Source organism: Dromiciops gliroides, chromosome 3, assembly GCF_019393635.1.
Source record: "Dromiciops gliroides isolate mDroGli1 chromosome 3, mDroGli1.pri, whole genome shotgun sequence".
Lineage (NCBI taxonomy): Eukaryota > Metazoa > Chordata > Mammalia > Microbiotheria > Microbiotheriidae > Dromiciops > Dromiciops gliroides.
The window spans coordinates 550,348,210-550,365,863 of NC_057863.1; the positions used below are offsets into that span (position 1 = coordinate 550,348,210).

At 37.6% G+C, this 17,654-nt stretch overlaps 1 protein-coding gene across 2 annotated transcripts in view; it reads right to left on the reverse strand.

Moving 5' to 3' along the window:
* RSF1 (remodeling and spacing factor 1) overlaps positions 1–17,654 on the reverse strand; it is a 133,264-nt gene that overhangs the window by 64,843 nt on the left and 50,767 nt on the right. For both annotated transcript variants that reach the window (XM_043991533.1, XM_043991532.1), the window contains exons 3-4: positions 8,371–8,463; positions 6,404–6,609 (exon numbers count right to left, since the gene is read on the reverse strand). In XM_043991533.1, coding sequence (XP_043847468.1) covers positions 6,404–6,609; positions 8,371–8,463 — 299 coding nt within the window. The remainder of the gene's footprint in view (positions 1–6,403; positions 6,610–8,370; positions 8,464–17,654) is intronic.

Genomic DNA, 17,654 nt, shown 5'->3' on the forward strand with positions numbered 1-17,654 from the left:
TAGATCATTGTATTGCTGTGAAAAACTAAGTTGGCCAAAGTTGATCATCATACAATAGTGCTGTTATTATGTACAATGTTCTCTGGTTCTGTTCACTTCATTTTCTATCAGTTCATGTAAATGTTTCCAAGTTTTTCTGAAATCAGCCTGTTCATCATTTATTATAGCACAACAGTATTCCACTACAATCATATACTACAGGGGGCAGCTAGGTGGCGTAGTGGATAAAGCACCGGCCCTGAATTCAGGAGGACCTGAGTTCAAATCAGACCTCAGACACTTGACACTTAGTAGCAGTGTGACCCTGGGCAAGTCACTTAACCCTCACTGCCCCACAAACAAACAAATAAACAAACAACAAATGAATAAATGAATGAACAGACAAGTAACTAAGTAAATAAATAAATCATACTACAAAAATTGTTCAGCCATTTTTCAGTTGATGGACATTCCCTCAATTTCCAAGTCTTTGCCACCACAAAAAGAGCTGCTATAAATATATTTGTGCAGATAGGTCACGTCTTTGGAATATAGACCAAGTAGTGGTACTGTTAAATCAAAGGTTATACAGTTTTATATCCCTTTCAACATAGTTTCAAATTGTTCTCCAGAATGGCTGGATCAATTCACAATTGGTGGTTCTTTCTCAACACATTCTTATTTAAGCCAGACACCTCTGCTTAAAAACAAAGGTGACAAAGGGCTACTTAACTTGAAAGAATGAGTTTAAGATCCCTTTTGAAGAGAAATCTTTATCAAACAACTGGCAAAGAGAACAGCATTATTTTAATTTTAGGTTTTGTTTTGGAGAGAAAAAAAGGCAAAACATAAAACTAATTCAGACTTTATAATAAGTGAAAAATTAAAACAGGATAATAGATTCAGTATGCTCCCAACGTAAAATCTGCTTTAAATATATTTATAATGATTCAGGTTCTCTACTTATTTAGAAAATCAGGAATTCTAGAATGTTTTAGTTCAAGTAATTCCCAATATCAGAATTAGAATGCAGAATATCTTAAGTATGTGCATAGTGAGAAGATTTCAGTTTCTATTAATCTAGTCCATGATATATAAACCTAATTCACTTATTTTTTCATAGCTAACAGTTTAAATTTATGAATCTAAATTAATCTTCAAAAAGACATGGTGAACTGCCTGGTACTGTGTTTTTTAAATGATTAGATAATCATGTGGCATATCAGTCAACAAATAAACATTTACTGAGTACCTATTATGTGCCAGAGACTGTGCTGTATTGAGAATACAAAAAGAAAAAAAGACAATTTCTGATGCAAAGAGCTCATAATCTAATGAGATAGACAACATGTAAATAAACTGTGCAGGAAAAGCTACATACAGGATAAATATGAAATAATTAACACTGGGAAAACACTAGCATTAAGAGGGATTGAGAAAGGCTTTCTGTAGAAGCTGGGATTCTAGTTTGGACTTAAGGGAAGTCAAGGAGGTCAGTAGTCAGATGAGAGGATAGAGAGTATTTCAGGCAATGGGAAACTGTTAGAGAGAAGGTTGGGAGACAAGAAATGGAGCACCTTGTTCATAGAACAGCTAAGAGGCCAGTGTCACTGGGACAGAGTTCATACTGGGGAGTAAGATGTAAGAAGAGTGAAAAAGTAGGAGGCAGCTAAGTTATAAAGAAAGGGCCTTAAAAGCCAAACAGAAGATTCTGTGTTTAATACGATAAGGAGGCAATAAGAAGCCATTGGAGCTTACTGAGCAGAGGAGTGACATAGAAACCGCACTTTGGGAAAATCACTTCAGTGGCTGAATGAAGAATGGAGTGGAGTAAAGAGGGAATTGAGGCAGGCAGACATACCCACAGGGTATTGCAATAATCCAGGCATGAGGTGATGAGAGCCTACATCTGAGTGGTGGTAAGGTAAGGTAGTATCAGAAAAGAGAAGGGGGCCTACTCCAGAGATGTTGCAAAGGTGAAATTGGCAGACTCTGGTAGCCGACTGGATTGAAGAGAAGAGAGACAGGGAAGAGCTGTGGAGGACACTTAGGAGCCTGAAGTATGGGAACATGGTACCACCCTCTACAATAATAAGGAAGATGGGAGGAAGGGAGGGTTTAGGGGGAAAGATGATCAATCTAGTTTTAGATATGTTGAGTTTAAGATGTCAACTGGACATTCAGTTTGAGATGTCTGAAAGGCAGCTGGAGATGAAAGATTGGAGGTCACGAGAGATTAGAGAAGGAAAGGCAGATTTGAGAAACATCAGCAAAGAGATGATAATTAAATGCATAGGAGCAGATGAGATCACCAAGTAAAGTAGTATAGAGGGAGAAGAAAGGAGGATCCAGGACAAGGTCCTGGGAAACACCTACAGTTAGAGGGCATGATCTGCTTGGGGAGTCAGTAAAGGAGATTGAAAAAGAGTGATCTGACAGGAGAGAGTCATGTCCCAAAAACCCAATGAGAAGAGAGTAGCATCCAAGAAAAGAAGGTGATTGACAGTGTCAAAGATCGCAGAGATGGTAATAAGGATGTGCATTAAGAAAAGCCCATTAGATTTGGCAAATAAGAAATCACTGGTCACTCTGGAAAGAGCAGTTTCAGTGGAATGATGAGGTCTGAAGATAAGGATTGTAAGGGCTTAAGAAGTGAGCAGAGAGAGGGGCGGCTAGGTGGCACAGTGGATAAAGCACTGGCCTTGGATTCAGGAGTACCTGAGTTCAAATCTAGCCTCAGACACTTGACAGTTACTAGCTATGTGACCCTGGGCAAGTCACTTAACCCTCATTGCCCCTAAAAAAAAAAAAAAAAAAGAAGTGAGCAGAGAGGTGAGAAAATGGAGGCATCTATTTCAGACAGTTTTCTCAAGGAGTTTAGCCACAAAGGGCAGAAGAGATATAGGACAACAGTAAGTAGGGATGGATGAAGTAAGAGGTTTTTTTAAGGATAGGGAAGGTAAGGAGACATGTTTGTAGGCAGTAGGAAGGGGCTAGAAGACAGGGAGAGATTAAAGATAAATGATAGAGTGAAGATGACAGAGGGGACAATCTGTTAGAAGAGACAGGATGGAATGGGATCACTTTTGTGGGTAAAGGAATTAGCCTTGGTAAGGAGTAAGGCCACTTCTCTGCATGAGACAGAGAAGGAGGAAATAGTGGCAGAAGGCATCTGAGTGATATGAGATGAGGAGGCAGAGAGAAGAGGGAGCTCATGGGGAAAGTCCTTGATTTTTTTCTATAAAATATGAGGTAAAGTTCTCAGCTGAGAATGTACAGGGAAGGGGGAGCCAAGGGAGATTTGAGGAAGGATGAAAAGATCTGGAAAAGTCACTGTGGAGAATGGGATATTGAGTTGATAAGGAAGGTATAGGAGGACTGCCTAGCAGCAGTGAAGGTCCAACTGTAATGGATCCAGTCAAAACAGTTGTGATATTTTCTCCACCTCTGCTGAAGAGCACATGTGTAGAAGCGAAGGCAGAAGATAGTGGGAGTTATCCTAGGCTGAGGCTTGGCAGAGCACAGCTAGAAATAGGATAAGGGGCCCAGGAATCAAGAAAAGGATGACGTAGAGTGGAACTGGTTCACCATGAGGTCAAAATGGGGAGAAGAGGAGAGTGGATACAGCAGGGGAGAAGGCCTGGAAAAAGAACTGAGGGATCAAAGGATTGGAGGTCATGGTATAGATGAAGAGCAGGGTTTGGCATGGGAAAACAAAGAAAGAGGCAGAAAGCCAACAGATTATGGTCAGATAAGGAGATTCTGATATACCACATTTAAGTCTGAATATTACAAAAAAATTTCACTGAGGTTAACAGAGTCTGGCTCATAGTAAATATGTGATAAATGCTTGCTGATTAATAGAAGGCTAGATCGGGGCAGCTAGGTGGCACAGTGGATAGAGCACCGGCCCTGGATTCAGGAGGACCTGAGTTCAAATCCGGCCTCAGACACTTTACACACTTACTAGCTGTGTGACCCTGGGCAAGTCACTTAACCCCAATTGCCTCACCAAAAAAAAAAAATAAAAATAGAAGGCTAGATTGACAATAAAATCAAAGGCCCAGACATCTGGAGCTATGTCCTTGACAATACAATATTTTCTCTTTTTTATGGGGGAAGAAAGGAGGCAAATAGGGAGAAAAAGATGTTACCAAGTGTCAGAGATCCAAGGGCCCCATCACACTCAATTTGAAAGCTGTTTGGAAATGAACAAAATTATTTTATTCTGCTTAGACTGCTTAGAAATTAGAAATTAGCAGGGCAAGTCAAAATCTTTCTAAGCTTCAATAAGAAGAGATTTTGCCTTTTCATATGGCATATTTTATTAAATTACAATAGGAGTTCTTCACTTTTTCTGGTGTCCTGGACCCCTCTAGCAGTCTGGCAAAGCCTAGGGACCCCTTCTCAGAATCATGTCTGCTGTCTACATTCATGACCAAAGGAAATGCTAAATTTCAGTCAGAGGTTATTGGAAATAAAGATGTAATTTTCCCCCATCCAAGTTCACAAACTCCTTGAGGGTATATGGACCCCAGGTTAAGAATCCTTGATATCCAAACACAAAGATAGTATGTTCAACCTAATATGAGGAATGATAGATGGATATGGTAAAGTAGCACAAAAATCCTCTTTGTTTTATGCTATGAATTGGGAACAGATTGCTAACAATTATTTGGGATCCAGCTGTTTAACTAAGTACAACAAGTTAACTCTACCAGGAGACCAGATATCATAGTCTGAAAGAAGTGATTTTGGAAATAACTACCTTGAGTTAACTTGTTACATCTGTTTTGGTTGTTGTTTTTTTTAAAGTGAGGCAATGAGGGTTAAGTGACTTGCCCAGGGTCACACAGCTAGTAAGTGTTAAGTGTCTGAGGCCGGATTTGAACTCAGGTCCTCCTGAATCCAGGGCCGGTGCTTTATCCACTGAGCCACCTAGCTGCCCCTTGTTACATCTGTTAAAAGAGAATAGCTGGGGGCAGCTAGGTGGCTCAGTGGATAAAGCACCGGCCCTGGATTCAGGAGGACCTGAGTTCAAATCCGGCCTCAGACACTTAACACTTACTAGCTGTGTGACCCTGGGCAAGTCACTTAACCCTCATTGCCCCGCCAAAAAAAAAAAAGAGAATAGCTAATCTACTCAGGTTGACCACAGATTTATCCCCAAATAAATAGACACTCAAAAAAGTGGTATGTTTCTTTTAAAAAATGTTTTAAAAATTATTCTGAATAACGTAAACATTTCTTTATACAAAGAACAGAAAAACAGGATTGACTGTATTAGACATCAATATTATATATATTAGATATAACATAGTAGTCCTAATACTGCCTTGGCTGTCTGTATCCCTTTCTGAACCTCTTTGTGCTTACTGTTTATAATGTTTTGTCACTTTCCTTTCTTTTATTCTTTTGTTATTATCACTATACATCTTGATCCCTCTACAAATCTCCCCATACTCAAGTCTTTTCTTGTAACAAATATATTCAAAGGAAAATAAATCCACACACTGGCCATTACTGAAAATGGGAGTATATTTCTTCTTTAAAAATGTTCATTAAAAAAAAAAAAAAAACCTGGGGCAGCTAGGTGGCGCAGTGGATAAAGCACTGGCCCTGGAGTCAGGAGTACCTGAGTTCAAATCTGGTCTCAGACACTTAACACTTACTAGCTGTGTGACCCTAGGCAAGTCACTTAACCCCAACTGCCTCACTAAAAAAAAAAGAAAAGAAAGAAAAGAAAAGAAAAAAAGATCTGATGAATTTCAAAGGAAGAGTATGCAGAGAGGTGAAGGTATCCACCTTTGTATAACCATTGAATTCTGAATAGTTGAGCTTCCAGTTTGGAAAATACAAACATAAGGAGAGATTATAGATAAAGACTGTGATTACTATAAATAAGAAAACAAAAAAGTCCTCAACTCCTCCTTTCCCTCACAAAGGGCAATACACAAGGCAGGATTTTTCATATTCATGTCAAGTTAAGAAATTGAACTTCTGTAAAATTTCAAACACAGAAAGAATGCTGCCAAAATGAAATGGTCATAATGAAACCTTCCCCGATACTCCCCCAGAGAAGTGATTCTTCTCTCCTCAAATCTCTTCTGCCACTCTGTCAGATCATTTCAATGTCTGGATCCATATTTCAAACTGCTTTAACAATTAACCACATACATGTTTTGCTCCCTAGTAAGCTACATGAGAACAGAGACTCTATGTTTTATCTTGGTCTCCCCAGAACCTAACACTGGGATATGCACTGGAAGGACTTTTCTCATAGAAGTGCACTAATTTAAAATGTGCAATATATGTTAAAATGAAATTTTGATATTTCAATTTCACTAAGACTTTGGGGAAAAATGTTGTGTATTGACAAATATTTTGCTAGCAAAAAGTTTATTTAAAACAACGAAAAACATACCTGACAATGCATTTCCATGAAGACCCATCTTGATCATCTTGTTCTTCTATGTACATTCTGACATTATGATCTTGATCCAGCTGGTACCAATACATGAGACCATCTTTGTCTCGACCAATTGGCTGGAGGCGCATGGCATCAGCATCCTCCTCATTAATAATGTTCTTAAACTTCAGATTGTCATCAAACTGACATTCACAGAGGTACTGGAAAAAAAAATGTAAAATGTACTGAAATATCTCATGTATGCTTTCCCACCACCATAAGAAATAATAAATTAAATACTCATTTTTTTGAAGATGTTCCATCTTGCTGCTGTTTGGTTTACAATAATAAAAATTAACAGTTCATATATAGTCACTTAAGGTTTATCAAGCACTTTCCCCACAAAAACAATGGAAGAATGATAGTATAACTTTTCTTAGCCACATTTTACAGATAAGGAAACAAAGACTCAAAGAATAAATCAGTCCGTGGGCACAGAGCTAAGAAGCATCATAGCTGGGGCCCGATACAATTGCAATACCAAGATTCAAACACTTAGATAAAATGTGAGTAAAGATTCTATATTTATTGTTACTTAATGGTAAATTTAACTCAGCTAAAACCATACACAGCCATGTATGGCTGGGTGATCATACAGCATCACGATTGCAAAAATTTCTGTCACCAAAGTCTTAAATAAAATTTATACAGAATACCTATATAGCAAAATCTTCTTCTACAAGATTAAATGATTTCTTTTTTTATATAGGTAATCTTTCAAAAGCTGCTCTTTAAAACCTCAGACCATACTCAATCTTTTAAAAAGATATTCAGTCAGCAGATGTTGTCTTCCATTCATTCTCTTAATGAAACAAGACTCATGTCTAATTTTTAATTGTTCATAAAAATTGCCAACATGTTTGGTTTTAAGTTTCAGCATACTGTTAGGATCACCTGGAACCCGAATCAGATTCCTTCCTCAAGTCTCCTGACAAATGTAGTTCATGCCCTGGTCACTTTGACTTCTCCCTGTTCTAGCCTACTATGGTCTTGTGCCTTGCCACTACCTCTGAGATTTGGTAACTTGCCAGTTCCAGCTATTAGAAGGCAGAGAGCTGAAGAGGGTCAAGAAATATGTCACTAGTCCTCCTGATCGTGTTTGATGTCTATCTACTTTTGGAATTCTGCTTTGTAAGACTTCTGAAACACATTTTGTGATTCCTTATATTTCATACTGGCCCCAAACTGGAATGTGATTCTACTATACCTTTTGGTTTCCCTAGAAAGGAACCTAATAAATGGCCACGCCAGTCTATAACTATGTGGGATCAAGGGAGTGACATGTATTACTTATCTAACATGAGCTTATCTCTGAAAAGTAGAATGCTTACTTACATCATTTAAGAATAAGTACGGACTCTTGGGGTCCTTTGATCATTCAACCTGTTTATAAAAAGCTTCTAATTTCAGAAGCAGTTATTAACCCTTCCTCGACCAGTTTGTGGAAAGAATTCTTCCTTCACTCTGCTGGTCATTTCACTCTTCAATAGCCCTACATGGCAAGGAGGGCAAGGAGAGCAAGCAACACTACAATCTGGATTTAGACTTCCTAGTAATTTTATTTAAAATACAATGAGTCTACTCAATTAGGAAAGAACAATTATTTCAAATTAATAAACCAATATCACAAGCAACATTAACAAAGTTTTGCTATAAACATTAGCAATTCTTGAGGAAGTTGAAGCTAATGGCTAAAATTAATTTGGAAATGTATTTCTATCCTTTCTATCACCATCCTTATAAGCTTGCACAATTAAAAAAGGCTGGATTTAGAAACTCATCAAAAACCATCTAGGTTAAGAAGTTTCTTCTGTTCCCCCCAATAATGACAATATTGGTTTATAGCTGGTTTCCAAATTCAAATATAATGGCTACAAAATGTTTTAAAACAAAAGCATTACAAGAAATAATACATTTATTACCTTTAAAAGTCCCAATTTGCATTCGACACTCATTTCAAGATAGCCCTTCTTCTCCATCTCCCATGCCCAAGTGCTATTGAACTCTTGGCACATCTGTCAGATAAATGTAATATTTAAATTCTTAAGTGCAACATTCATGATATCTGCGTCATATTTTGTTAACTGTAACTGATAATGCACATTTTTCACTCAAGAATATTCAATAAACATTTATCAAGGGGGCAGCTAGGTGGCACAGTGGATAAAGCACCTGCCCTGGAGTCAGGAGGACCTGAATTCAAATCCGGTCTCAGACACTTAACACTTACTAGCTGTGTGACCCTGGGCAAGTCACTTAACCCCAATTGCCTCACTAAAAAAAAATTATCAAGCACCTAATATATGACAGACATTGGGACTATAAGTATAAAAAAAGTACTCTCGCCTCCCAAGAATGTACAGCTCAAGAGGATGAATTATAAAGATGATTATTTGCTGTTTCAAAAAGGCAATACAGTTGTGTCAGAACCAATTTACTGCCCCTGTCACAAAGCCTCCAATGTTTCCATCATAAATGAATGAACATAAGCTGAGGAAAAATAACAGAAGGTAAACTTTTTGGCCAAAGGTTTATTTTAACATACTCTTTTGTAAGATTGTAGCTATTGCATTCAAATTTCTGCAGAGATCTTTTAATTGTTTGAAATCTTTCTCAATTTTAATTCTTTAATTCTTACAGTTCAAGTCTAGTGTCTAATATATGCTGGCTGTGTGACCCTGGGTAAATTAACTTCTGTGCCCCAAGAAACTCTTAAGACTTTAAGTCACAGAATAGTTGTCAATTTGTGGTCAAGAGAGTTTCTTCTAGGGGCAGCTAGGTGGTGCAGTGGATAGAGCACCGGCCCTGGAGTTAGGAGTACCTGAGTTCAAATGTGGCCTCAGACACTTAACACTTACTAGCTGTGTAACCCTGGGCAAGTCACTTAACCCCAACTGCCTCACTAAAAAAAAAAGAGAGAGTTTCTTCATTTGGAATTTCTTGCAATGATGAAACTATAGATTCAGATTAAACAAAAGAAAAAAATAAACTATTTTTCTAATCAAAACGTAAACAAAATATAAAAGCACTCTTGTTAATGCAGATCTTTTATATTTGTTGAAAAATGTCATTAACTTTAGAAATTTTTTTGGAGGGGGTAGGGAGTTTGGCCCAGACTTGTAACTTCATTGACTTTGTTCCACTGAGAAAAATCAACAACCATCTACTAGGTGCTGGGGATGCAAAGATAAAGATGAAACAGATTCTACTCTTGGCAGAATTCATATATGAACTTCACGAACTGCAAAACCCCAACCCTGGGCCTGCCAGCCACTCTCTCTGACCATATTGATACACACAGCTAGACATCAGTAGAAGAAGTCACAGAACTCTGCCAAATGGTACCAATAAAATGTATGATCTATGATCCCAAACTTCTGGTAATTTTATTCTTCCTTGAGTATCTACAGCACTCCCTCTCATAAATGCTATTTCCAAACCTTCTTTTCTTATAGAACTTGCTTTCAGCCATGGACTTTCCCACCTAAGGACCTAAGAGTAGAAGGCCATGCATATCTGACCTGAGTCCACTCATGTATGCCACATTTTAGTAAGTATGCTAATATAAAGAGAGAGTGTCTAAAAGTTCACTAGGACCACCTGAAGGAATTGGGGATATCAAACTGGAAAAGACTTATGGGTGATATGATCACTCAACAAGCATTTATAAGTCAGTGAGTCAATAAACATTTAATAAAAGCCTACCATACCACTGCTAGGTCTGTATCCCAAAGATATCATAGAAGAGGGAAAAGGACCCACATGTACAAAAATATTTATAGCAGCTCTCTTTGTGGTGGCAAAGAATTGAAAATTGAGGGAATGCCCATCAACTGGGGAATGGCTAAACAAGTTGTAGTATGTGAATGTAATGAAATACTATTGTGCTTTAAGAAACGATAAGCAGGAGGAGTTCAGAGAAACCTGGAAAGGCTTACATAACTGATGTTGACTGAGAGGAGCAGAACCAGGAGAACACTGTATATAGTAACAGCAACATTATGTGATTAACAATGGTGATAGATTTGGCTCTTCTCAGCTGTGCAATGATACAAAACACTTTCAAAGAACTTACGATAGAAAATGTTCTCAACACACACAAAAAAGAACTGTGGATTATGAATGCAGATTGAACCATACTGTTTCTACTTTTGGGCTGTTTTTTCCCCCTTCTTTTTTGAGTTTTTTCCCTTGTGCTCTAATTCTTCTTTCACAAGATGATTAATGCAGAAATGTTTAATGTGATTTTACATATATAACCTATACCAGACTGATTTCGATCTTGGGGAGGGAGGGAAGGAGAAAAACTGGAAATAAAAATCCTATGAAAACAAATGTTGAAAACTATCCTTATATGTAACTGGAAAATAATAAAACACTTCTACTTATTTTTTTTAAAATGCCTACCACGCGCCAGACATGGTGCTAAGAAGAACTAGGGCTACAAAGATGGGCAAAAGACAGTCTCGGGGCAGCTAGGTGGCACAGTGGATAAAGCACAGGCCCTGGTTTCTGGGGAACCTGAGTTCAAATCTGGCCCCAGACACTTGACACTAGCTGTGTGACCCTCGGCAAGTCACTTAACCCTCATTGCCCGGGGGGGGGGGGGGGGGGGGGGGAGAACGACGACACAGTCTCTATCCTCAAGTAGCTCAACCTAATTGGGGAGACAACAATATGCAACTACATACAAATAAATATACAGGATTTGGGGGAAAGGATGAGTTCAGTTTGGGACATGTTGAGTTTAAGATGTCTACAGGACATCCAGTTCAAGATGTCTGAAAGGCAGCTGGAGATATGAGACTGGAAATCAACAGAGGTTAGGGCTGGATAAGAAGATATGAAAACTGTCAGTACTTAGATGATAAGTAAAATCATGGAAGCTGATGAGATACCAAACATGTGTGTGAGAGAGAGCGAGAGTGTACATGAGAGAGAGAGCGCGCGCGCGTGCGCAAGAGGGAGACTGAGTGAGAGCAAGAGCATGATCGTGCATGATTGAGCCCTGCTGGACACCCAGTCAATGAGCTCAGGTGATATAGATGATACTCCAGCATAGGAGATTGAAAAGAAGCAGTCAAATAGGAGGAGATCCAGGAGAAAGTGGTGTTCAGAAAACCTAGAGAGAAGAGAATATTAAGGAGAAGAGGTTGACTGTCAACTCTTGACTGAGAGCTCAGGAAAATGAGAGTTTAAAAAAGGCCAATAGATTTGGGAATTAAGACATCACTGGTAACTTAGCACACAATGATACATAGTTACTATGGGTTAGGCATAAGGGATACAAAAACACTAGATCTGTGTACAAGGTCCTTTCCTTGAATGAGGACAAGAGACTTTGTAGCACACAAACAGCCTGGGATTCTGTAAAGAATAATACTATTGGGGTAGCTAGGTGGCAACAGTGTGGATAGAGCACTGGCCCTGGAGTCAGGAGGACCTACCTGAGTTCAAATCCAGCCTCAGACACTTGCTAACTGTGTGACCCTGGGCAAGTCACTTAACCCCAATTGCCTCACCAAAAAAAAAAAAAAAAAAAAAAAGAATAATACTATTTACTTCTTGGAGTAGTATAATTGTTTTTTGGTAATTAGATGAGCACCACACATTTAGAATATGTACAGCTAAGTTAATGTTTATGGATGTTCAAAAAATACCCCGTGGTCCTTCCCATCATGTGCCAAAATCACTGCAGAGTTGAAAATTAAAGGAGAAATTAATAAAATTGAATGCAAGAAAACCACAGAATTAATCAATAAAACTAAGAGCTGGTTTTATGAAAAAACCAATAAAATAGATAAACCACTGGTTAATTTGATTTAAAAAAGAAAGAAGAAAACCAAATTACCAGGATCAAAAATGAAAGGGGTGATCTCACCATCAATGAAGTGGAAATTAAAGCAATAAATAGGAACTATTTTGCCCAAATGAATACCAATAAATTTAACAATCTAAATGAAATGGATAAATATTTACAAAAATACAAACTCCCCAGGTTAACTGAAGAGGAAATAAAATCCTTAAATAAGCCCATATTAGAAAAAGAAATTGAACAAGCCATTAATGAACTCCCTAAGAAAAAATCCCCAGGGCCAGAAGGGTTTACAGGTGAATTCTACCAAATATTTAAAGAACAATTAACTCCAATATTATACAAATTATTTGGAAAAATAGGTGAAGAAGGAGTTCTGCCAAATTCATTTTATGACACAAATATGGTGGTGATACCAAAACCAGGCAGAGCAAAAACAGAGAAAGAAAATTATGTACCAAGTTCCCTAATGAATATTGATGCTAAAATCTTAAATCTTAGCAAGGAGATTACAGCAAGTGATCACCAGGATAATACACTATGACCAGGTGGGATTTATACCAGGAATGCAGGGCTGGTTCAACATTAGGAAAACTGTTAACATAATCAACCACATCAATAAGAAAACTAACCAAAATAATATTATCTCAAGAGATGCAGAGAAAGCTTTTGACAAAATACAGCACCCATTCCTAATAAAAACACCAGAGAGCTTAGGAATAGGTGGAGCTTTCCTTAACATAATAAGCAGTATCTACCTAAAACCATCAGAATATATGTAATGGAGACAAATTAGAGGCCTTCCCAATAAGATCAGGGTGAAACAGGGATGTCCATTATCACCTCTATTATTTAATATTGTACTAGAAATGTTAGCTTTAGCAATCAGAGAAGAGAAAGGAATTAAAGGAATTAGAATAGGCAAGGAGGAAACAAGACTATCACTCTTTGCAGATGATATGATGGAATACTTAGAGAATCCTAGAGAATCAACTCAAAAATTACTTGAAACAATTAACAACTTTAGCAAAGTAGCAGGATATAAAATAAATCCACATAAATCATCAGCATTTCTATACATGACCAACAAAGTCCAGCAGCAAGAGATACAAAGAGAAATTCCATTTAGAGTAACGGTAGATAATATAAAATACTTGGGAGTCTACTTGCCAAGACAAACCCAGGAACTCTATGAACACAACTACCAAACACTCTTCACACAAATCAAATCAGATCTAAATAATTGGAAAGATATCAATTACTCATGGATAGGCAGAGCTAATATAGTAAAAATGACAATACTGCCTAAATTAATTTACTTATTCAGTGCCATACCAATCAAGACTACCTAAAAATTATTTTATAGAGCTAGAAAAAATAATAACAAAATTCATCTGGAAAAACAAAAAAATCGAGAATATCCAGGGAAATAATGAAAAAAAAATTCACAGGAAGGTGGGTTAGCGGTACCAAACCTGGAGCTTTACTATAAAGCAGCAGTCATCAAAACTATCTGGTACTGGCTAAAAAATAGGGTGGTAGATCAATGGAATAGGCTAGGCTCAGGAAATGCAGTAGTAAATGACACTAGTAATGTAGTGTTTGATAAACCCAAAGACTCCAGCTTCTGGGATAGGAACTCAGTATTTGACAAAAACTGCTGGGAAAACTGGAAGATAGTATGGCAGAAATTAGGCATAGACCAACATCTGATACCTTATACTAAAATAAGGTCAAAATGGACACACGATTTAGACATAAGAGGTGATACCATAGGTAAATTAGGAGAGAAAGGAATAGTTTACCTATCAGATCTTTGGAAAGAAAAACAGTTTTTGACCAAACAAGAGATAGAGTATATTATAAAATGCAAAATGGATGATTTTGATTACATTAAATTAAAAAATTTTTGTACAAACAGAAGCAATGCATCCAAAATTAGAAGGGAAGCAGAAAGCTGGGAAACAATTTTTGAGGCCAGTACTTCTGATAAAGGCCTCATCTCTAAAATATATAGGGAATTAAATCAAATTTATAAGAACCCAAGTCATTCCCCAGTTGAGAAATGGTCAAAGGATATGAACAGGCAGTTTTCTGATGAAGAAACCAAAGCTATCTATTCCCATATGAAAAAATGTTCTAAATCTCTAATGATTAGAGAGATGCAAATTAAAACAACTCTGAGGTACCACCTGACACCTATCAGATTGGCTAAAATGACAAAAAAAGGAAAATAATAAATGTTGGAGAAGCTGTGGGAAAATTGGAACACTAATCCATTGTTGGTGGAGCTGTGAACTGATCCAACCATTCTGGAGAGTAATTTGGAATTATGCCCAAAGGGCGATAAAGCTGTGCATACCCTTTGACCCAGCAATTCCACTTTTGGGTCTTTTCCCCAAAGAAATCATGGAAAGGGGAAAGGGACCCACATGTACAAAAATATTTATAGCTGCTCTTTACGTGATGGCAAGGAATTGGAAGTTGAGGGGGTGCCCATCAATTGGGGAATGGCTGGACAAGTTGTGCTATATGAATACAATGGAATACTATTGTGCTGTAAGAAATGATGAGCAGGAGGAGTTCAGAGAAACCTGGAGGGTCTTGCATGAGCTGATGATGAGTGAGATGAGCAGAACCAGAAGAACACTGTACACAGTATCATCAACATTGAGTGTTGATCTACTGTGATGGACTATATTCTTCTCACCAATGCAATGGCACAGAAGAGTTCCAGGGAACTTGTGATGGAAGAGGGATCTCCAAATCCAGGAAAAAAAAAAAAAGAACTGCAGAGTATAGATGCTAAATGAACCATACTATTTCTTTTGTTTTTGATGCTATTGTTTTTTTTCTATTTTGAGGTTTTCCATCATTGCTCTGATTTTTTCTCTTATAACATGACTAATGCAGAAATATGTTTAATGTTATTATGTGTATAAATATATATATATAACCTATATCAGATTACCTGCTGTCTAGGGGAGGGGGGAGGGAGGGAGAAAAATCTGAAATTGTAAAGCTTGTATAAACAAAAGTTGAGAACTATCTTTACATGTAACAGAAAAAAAATAAAATACTTTATTAATTAAAAAAAAAAAGACATCACTGGTAACTTAGCACACAATGATACATAGTTACTATGGGTTAGGCACAAGGGAAACAAAAACTAGATCTGTGTACAAGGCCCTTTTCCTCAATAAGGACAAGAGACTTTGTCGCACACAAACAGCCTGGGATTCAGGGTTTGATGATGTTTCTGGTGGTAAAAGGCCTCAAGTCTAGCCCTTAATGAATATTGAGGGCTCCGGTCTTTTTTACTGTTCTTGCCCTTTCCAAGGAGCTCTTCATTAACAGACATATTTGTTGCTGTTGATCTTCTTAATCTCTATAATGGAGGGGGGATATAAGGGAGGGTGTTGAATTTTTTTCTGTGATGATGTAGAGGGCTAACAAAGTTGATTTTCTTTTTCACTGTCCTGTGGGAACAGCTTTAGCTATACCCCAGACCTGGTTCAACAGTAATGGAGAGATATGAAAATGTTTATTTCTTCTCTCCCTCTGTTATCTGTGTATGAGGCTCTGATCCTAGGTGGGTTGAATTTAGGAAGTTTAATCTATTATCTATAATGGTCAATCCTCTCAACTGGCTTAAAATCTATTTATTCTTGATCATAAAATGGGGCTGGTTTATTTAATTAATGATAAATTAATTCTATTCCCAAAATTTGAAAGAGATCTATAGTTGGTTTAACCAATCTCATTCTAGGTGTATTCAGAAAAGAGTCTAGGAAATCTGGAGCCTACATTTAAAATCTTGGCTGCCTATACAGAAAACTTTCTCCTTCTCTCCTGTCCCACTTTCCCCTTCTCACATTTTGATCTTCCCCTGTAGCCTTCACCTCCCACTTCCTTTGTGAAGAACCATTCCATAACAATAAGTCAGTCAAGTTGGTCAGTCTGTTTCTCAAAAGAGGAATTTATTTTTTTAATCCTAGAGGTGAGAGGAAGCCAAAGGAATTAAAGAAAATCAATTTGGTTGCACTGGATGGTAGACTAGAGCAGGCAGAGAGACTTAGGAGGCAGTAACTTGGGAGAAAGGGGATGAGGATCTGAACTAAAGTGGTGGGGGCAGCTAGCTGGTGCAGTGGATAGAGCACTGGCCCTGGAGTCAGGAATACCTGAGTTCAAATCTGGCCTCAGACACTTACTAGCTGTGCGACCCTGGGCAAGTCACTTAACCCCAATTGCCTCACCCCCCCCCCCCAACAAAAGTCAGTAACAATAAAGTGGTGGCTGTGTGGAAAGAAAAAAGGGGTCAGATGAATTGAAATGCTGTAGAGGTAAAAAAAAGAGCAAGATTTGTCAATTAATTAAATCTATGGGGCAAGGAATAGTGAACTGAGGATAATGTCAAGGTTATAAACATGGAAGACTGAAAGAATGGTGGGGCTGCTGACAGAAATACAGAAGTTTGGAAGAGGAGTGTGTTTGGAATATTCTCTCTTCTCATTTCCCCTCTTAGAATCCTAGTTTCCTTCAAGACTCAGTTCAAGTGCCACCTTCCACATGAAGCCTTTTCTGATCCTACCCAACTGCTAGTGTCTCTCCATACCCTCTACTCCAAAGACCATAAATGTATTTTATACCCGTTTTATATGTACATGTTCTCTCTCCCAATAAATCCTAGAAGGCAAGCGCTTCATTTCTGTCTTCGTATTGTACCACCTAGCCCAGTTCCTGAACACATAGTATGATGTTTAATAAATTTCTGTTGACTGATTCACCCTAGGGGAATTTATTTTTGGTCAAGATATTAAAGTGAAAACTACAAACTTTGTGAACATCTAGTTGTCAAGGAATCATTTTATCATTTCCTAACAGGAAAGCTATAGCTAAGTGAGTGCCTCATGCAAGTCATCTCTATTATGGTTTTCAATTAGTCACCATCAGTGCAAAATTACCTCATTCTGACTCCTTCTGGGTTTTTTTTTCCTTTCTTTTTTAAAATTTCTAATAAATATTTTTATTGAAAGTTTTGAGTTCCAATTTTTATTCATCTTTTCCTCCCTTCCCCAAGGCAGCAATCAAATATGGGTTATACATGTATGACTATGTAAAACATTAACATATTTGTCATTTTGTACAAGAAAACTTGATTAAAATGTTTTTTAAAGGTTTACCTGCTCCCAGCAGCGAGATTAGCAATCTTGGAAATCACTACTTGCACAAGTTAATTTGGTCATTTGGAAAAAAGCAATTTTCCCTGATTCTATAGTTGATATAGAACACTTTATATTTTCCAAAGTCCTTTACATAAATTATTTAGTTTCACAAAAGTGATGGGCAGGTGATAAGGAAGTATGATCAACTTTATTTTGAAGATGAGGA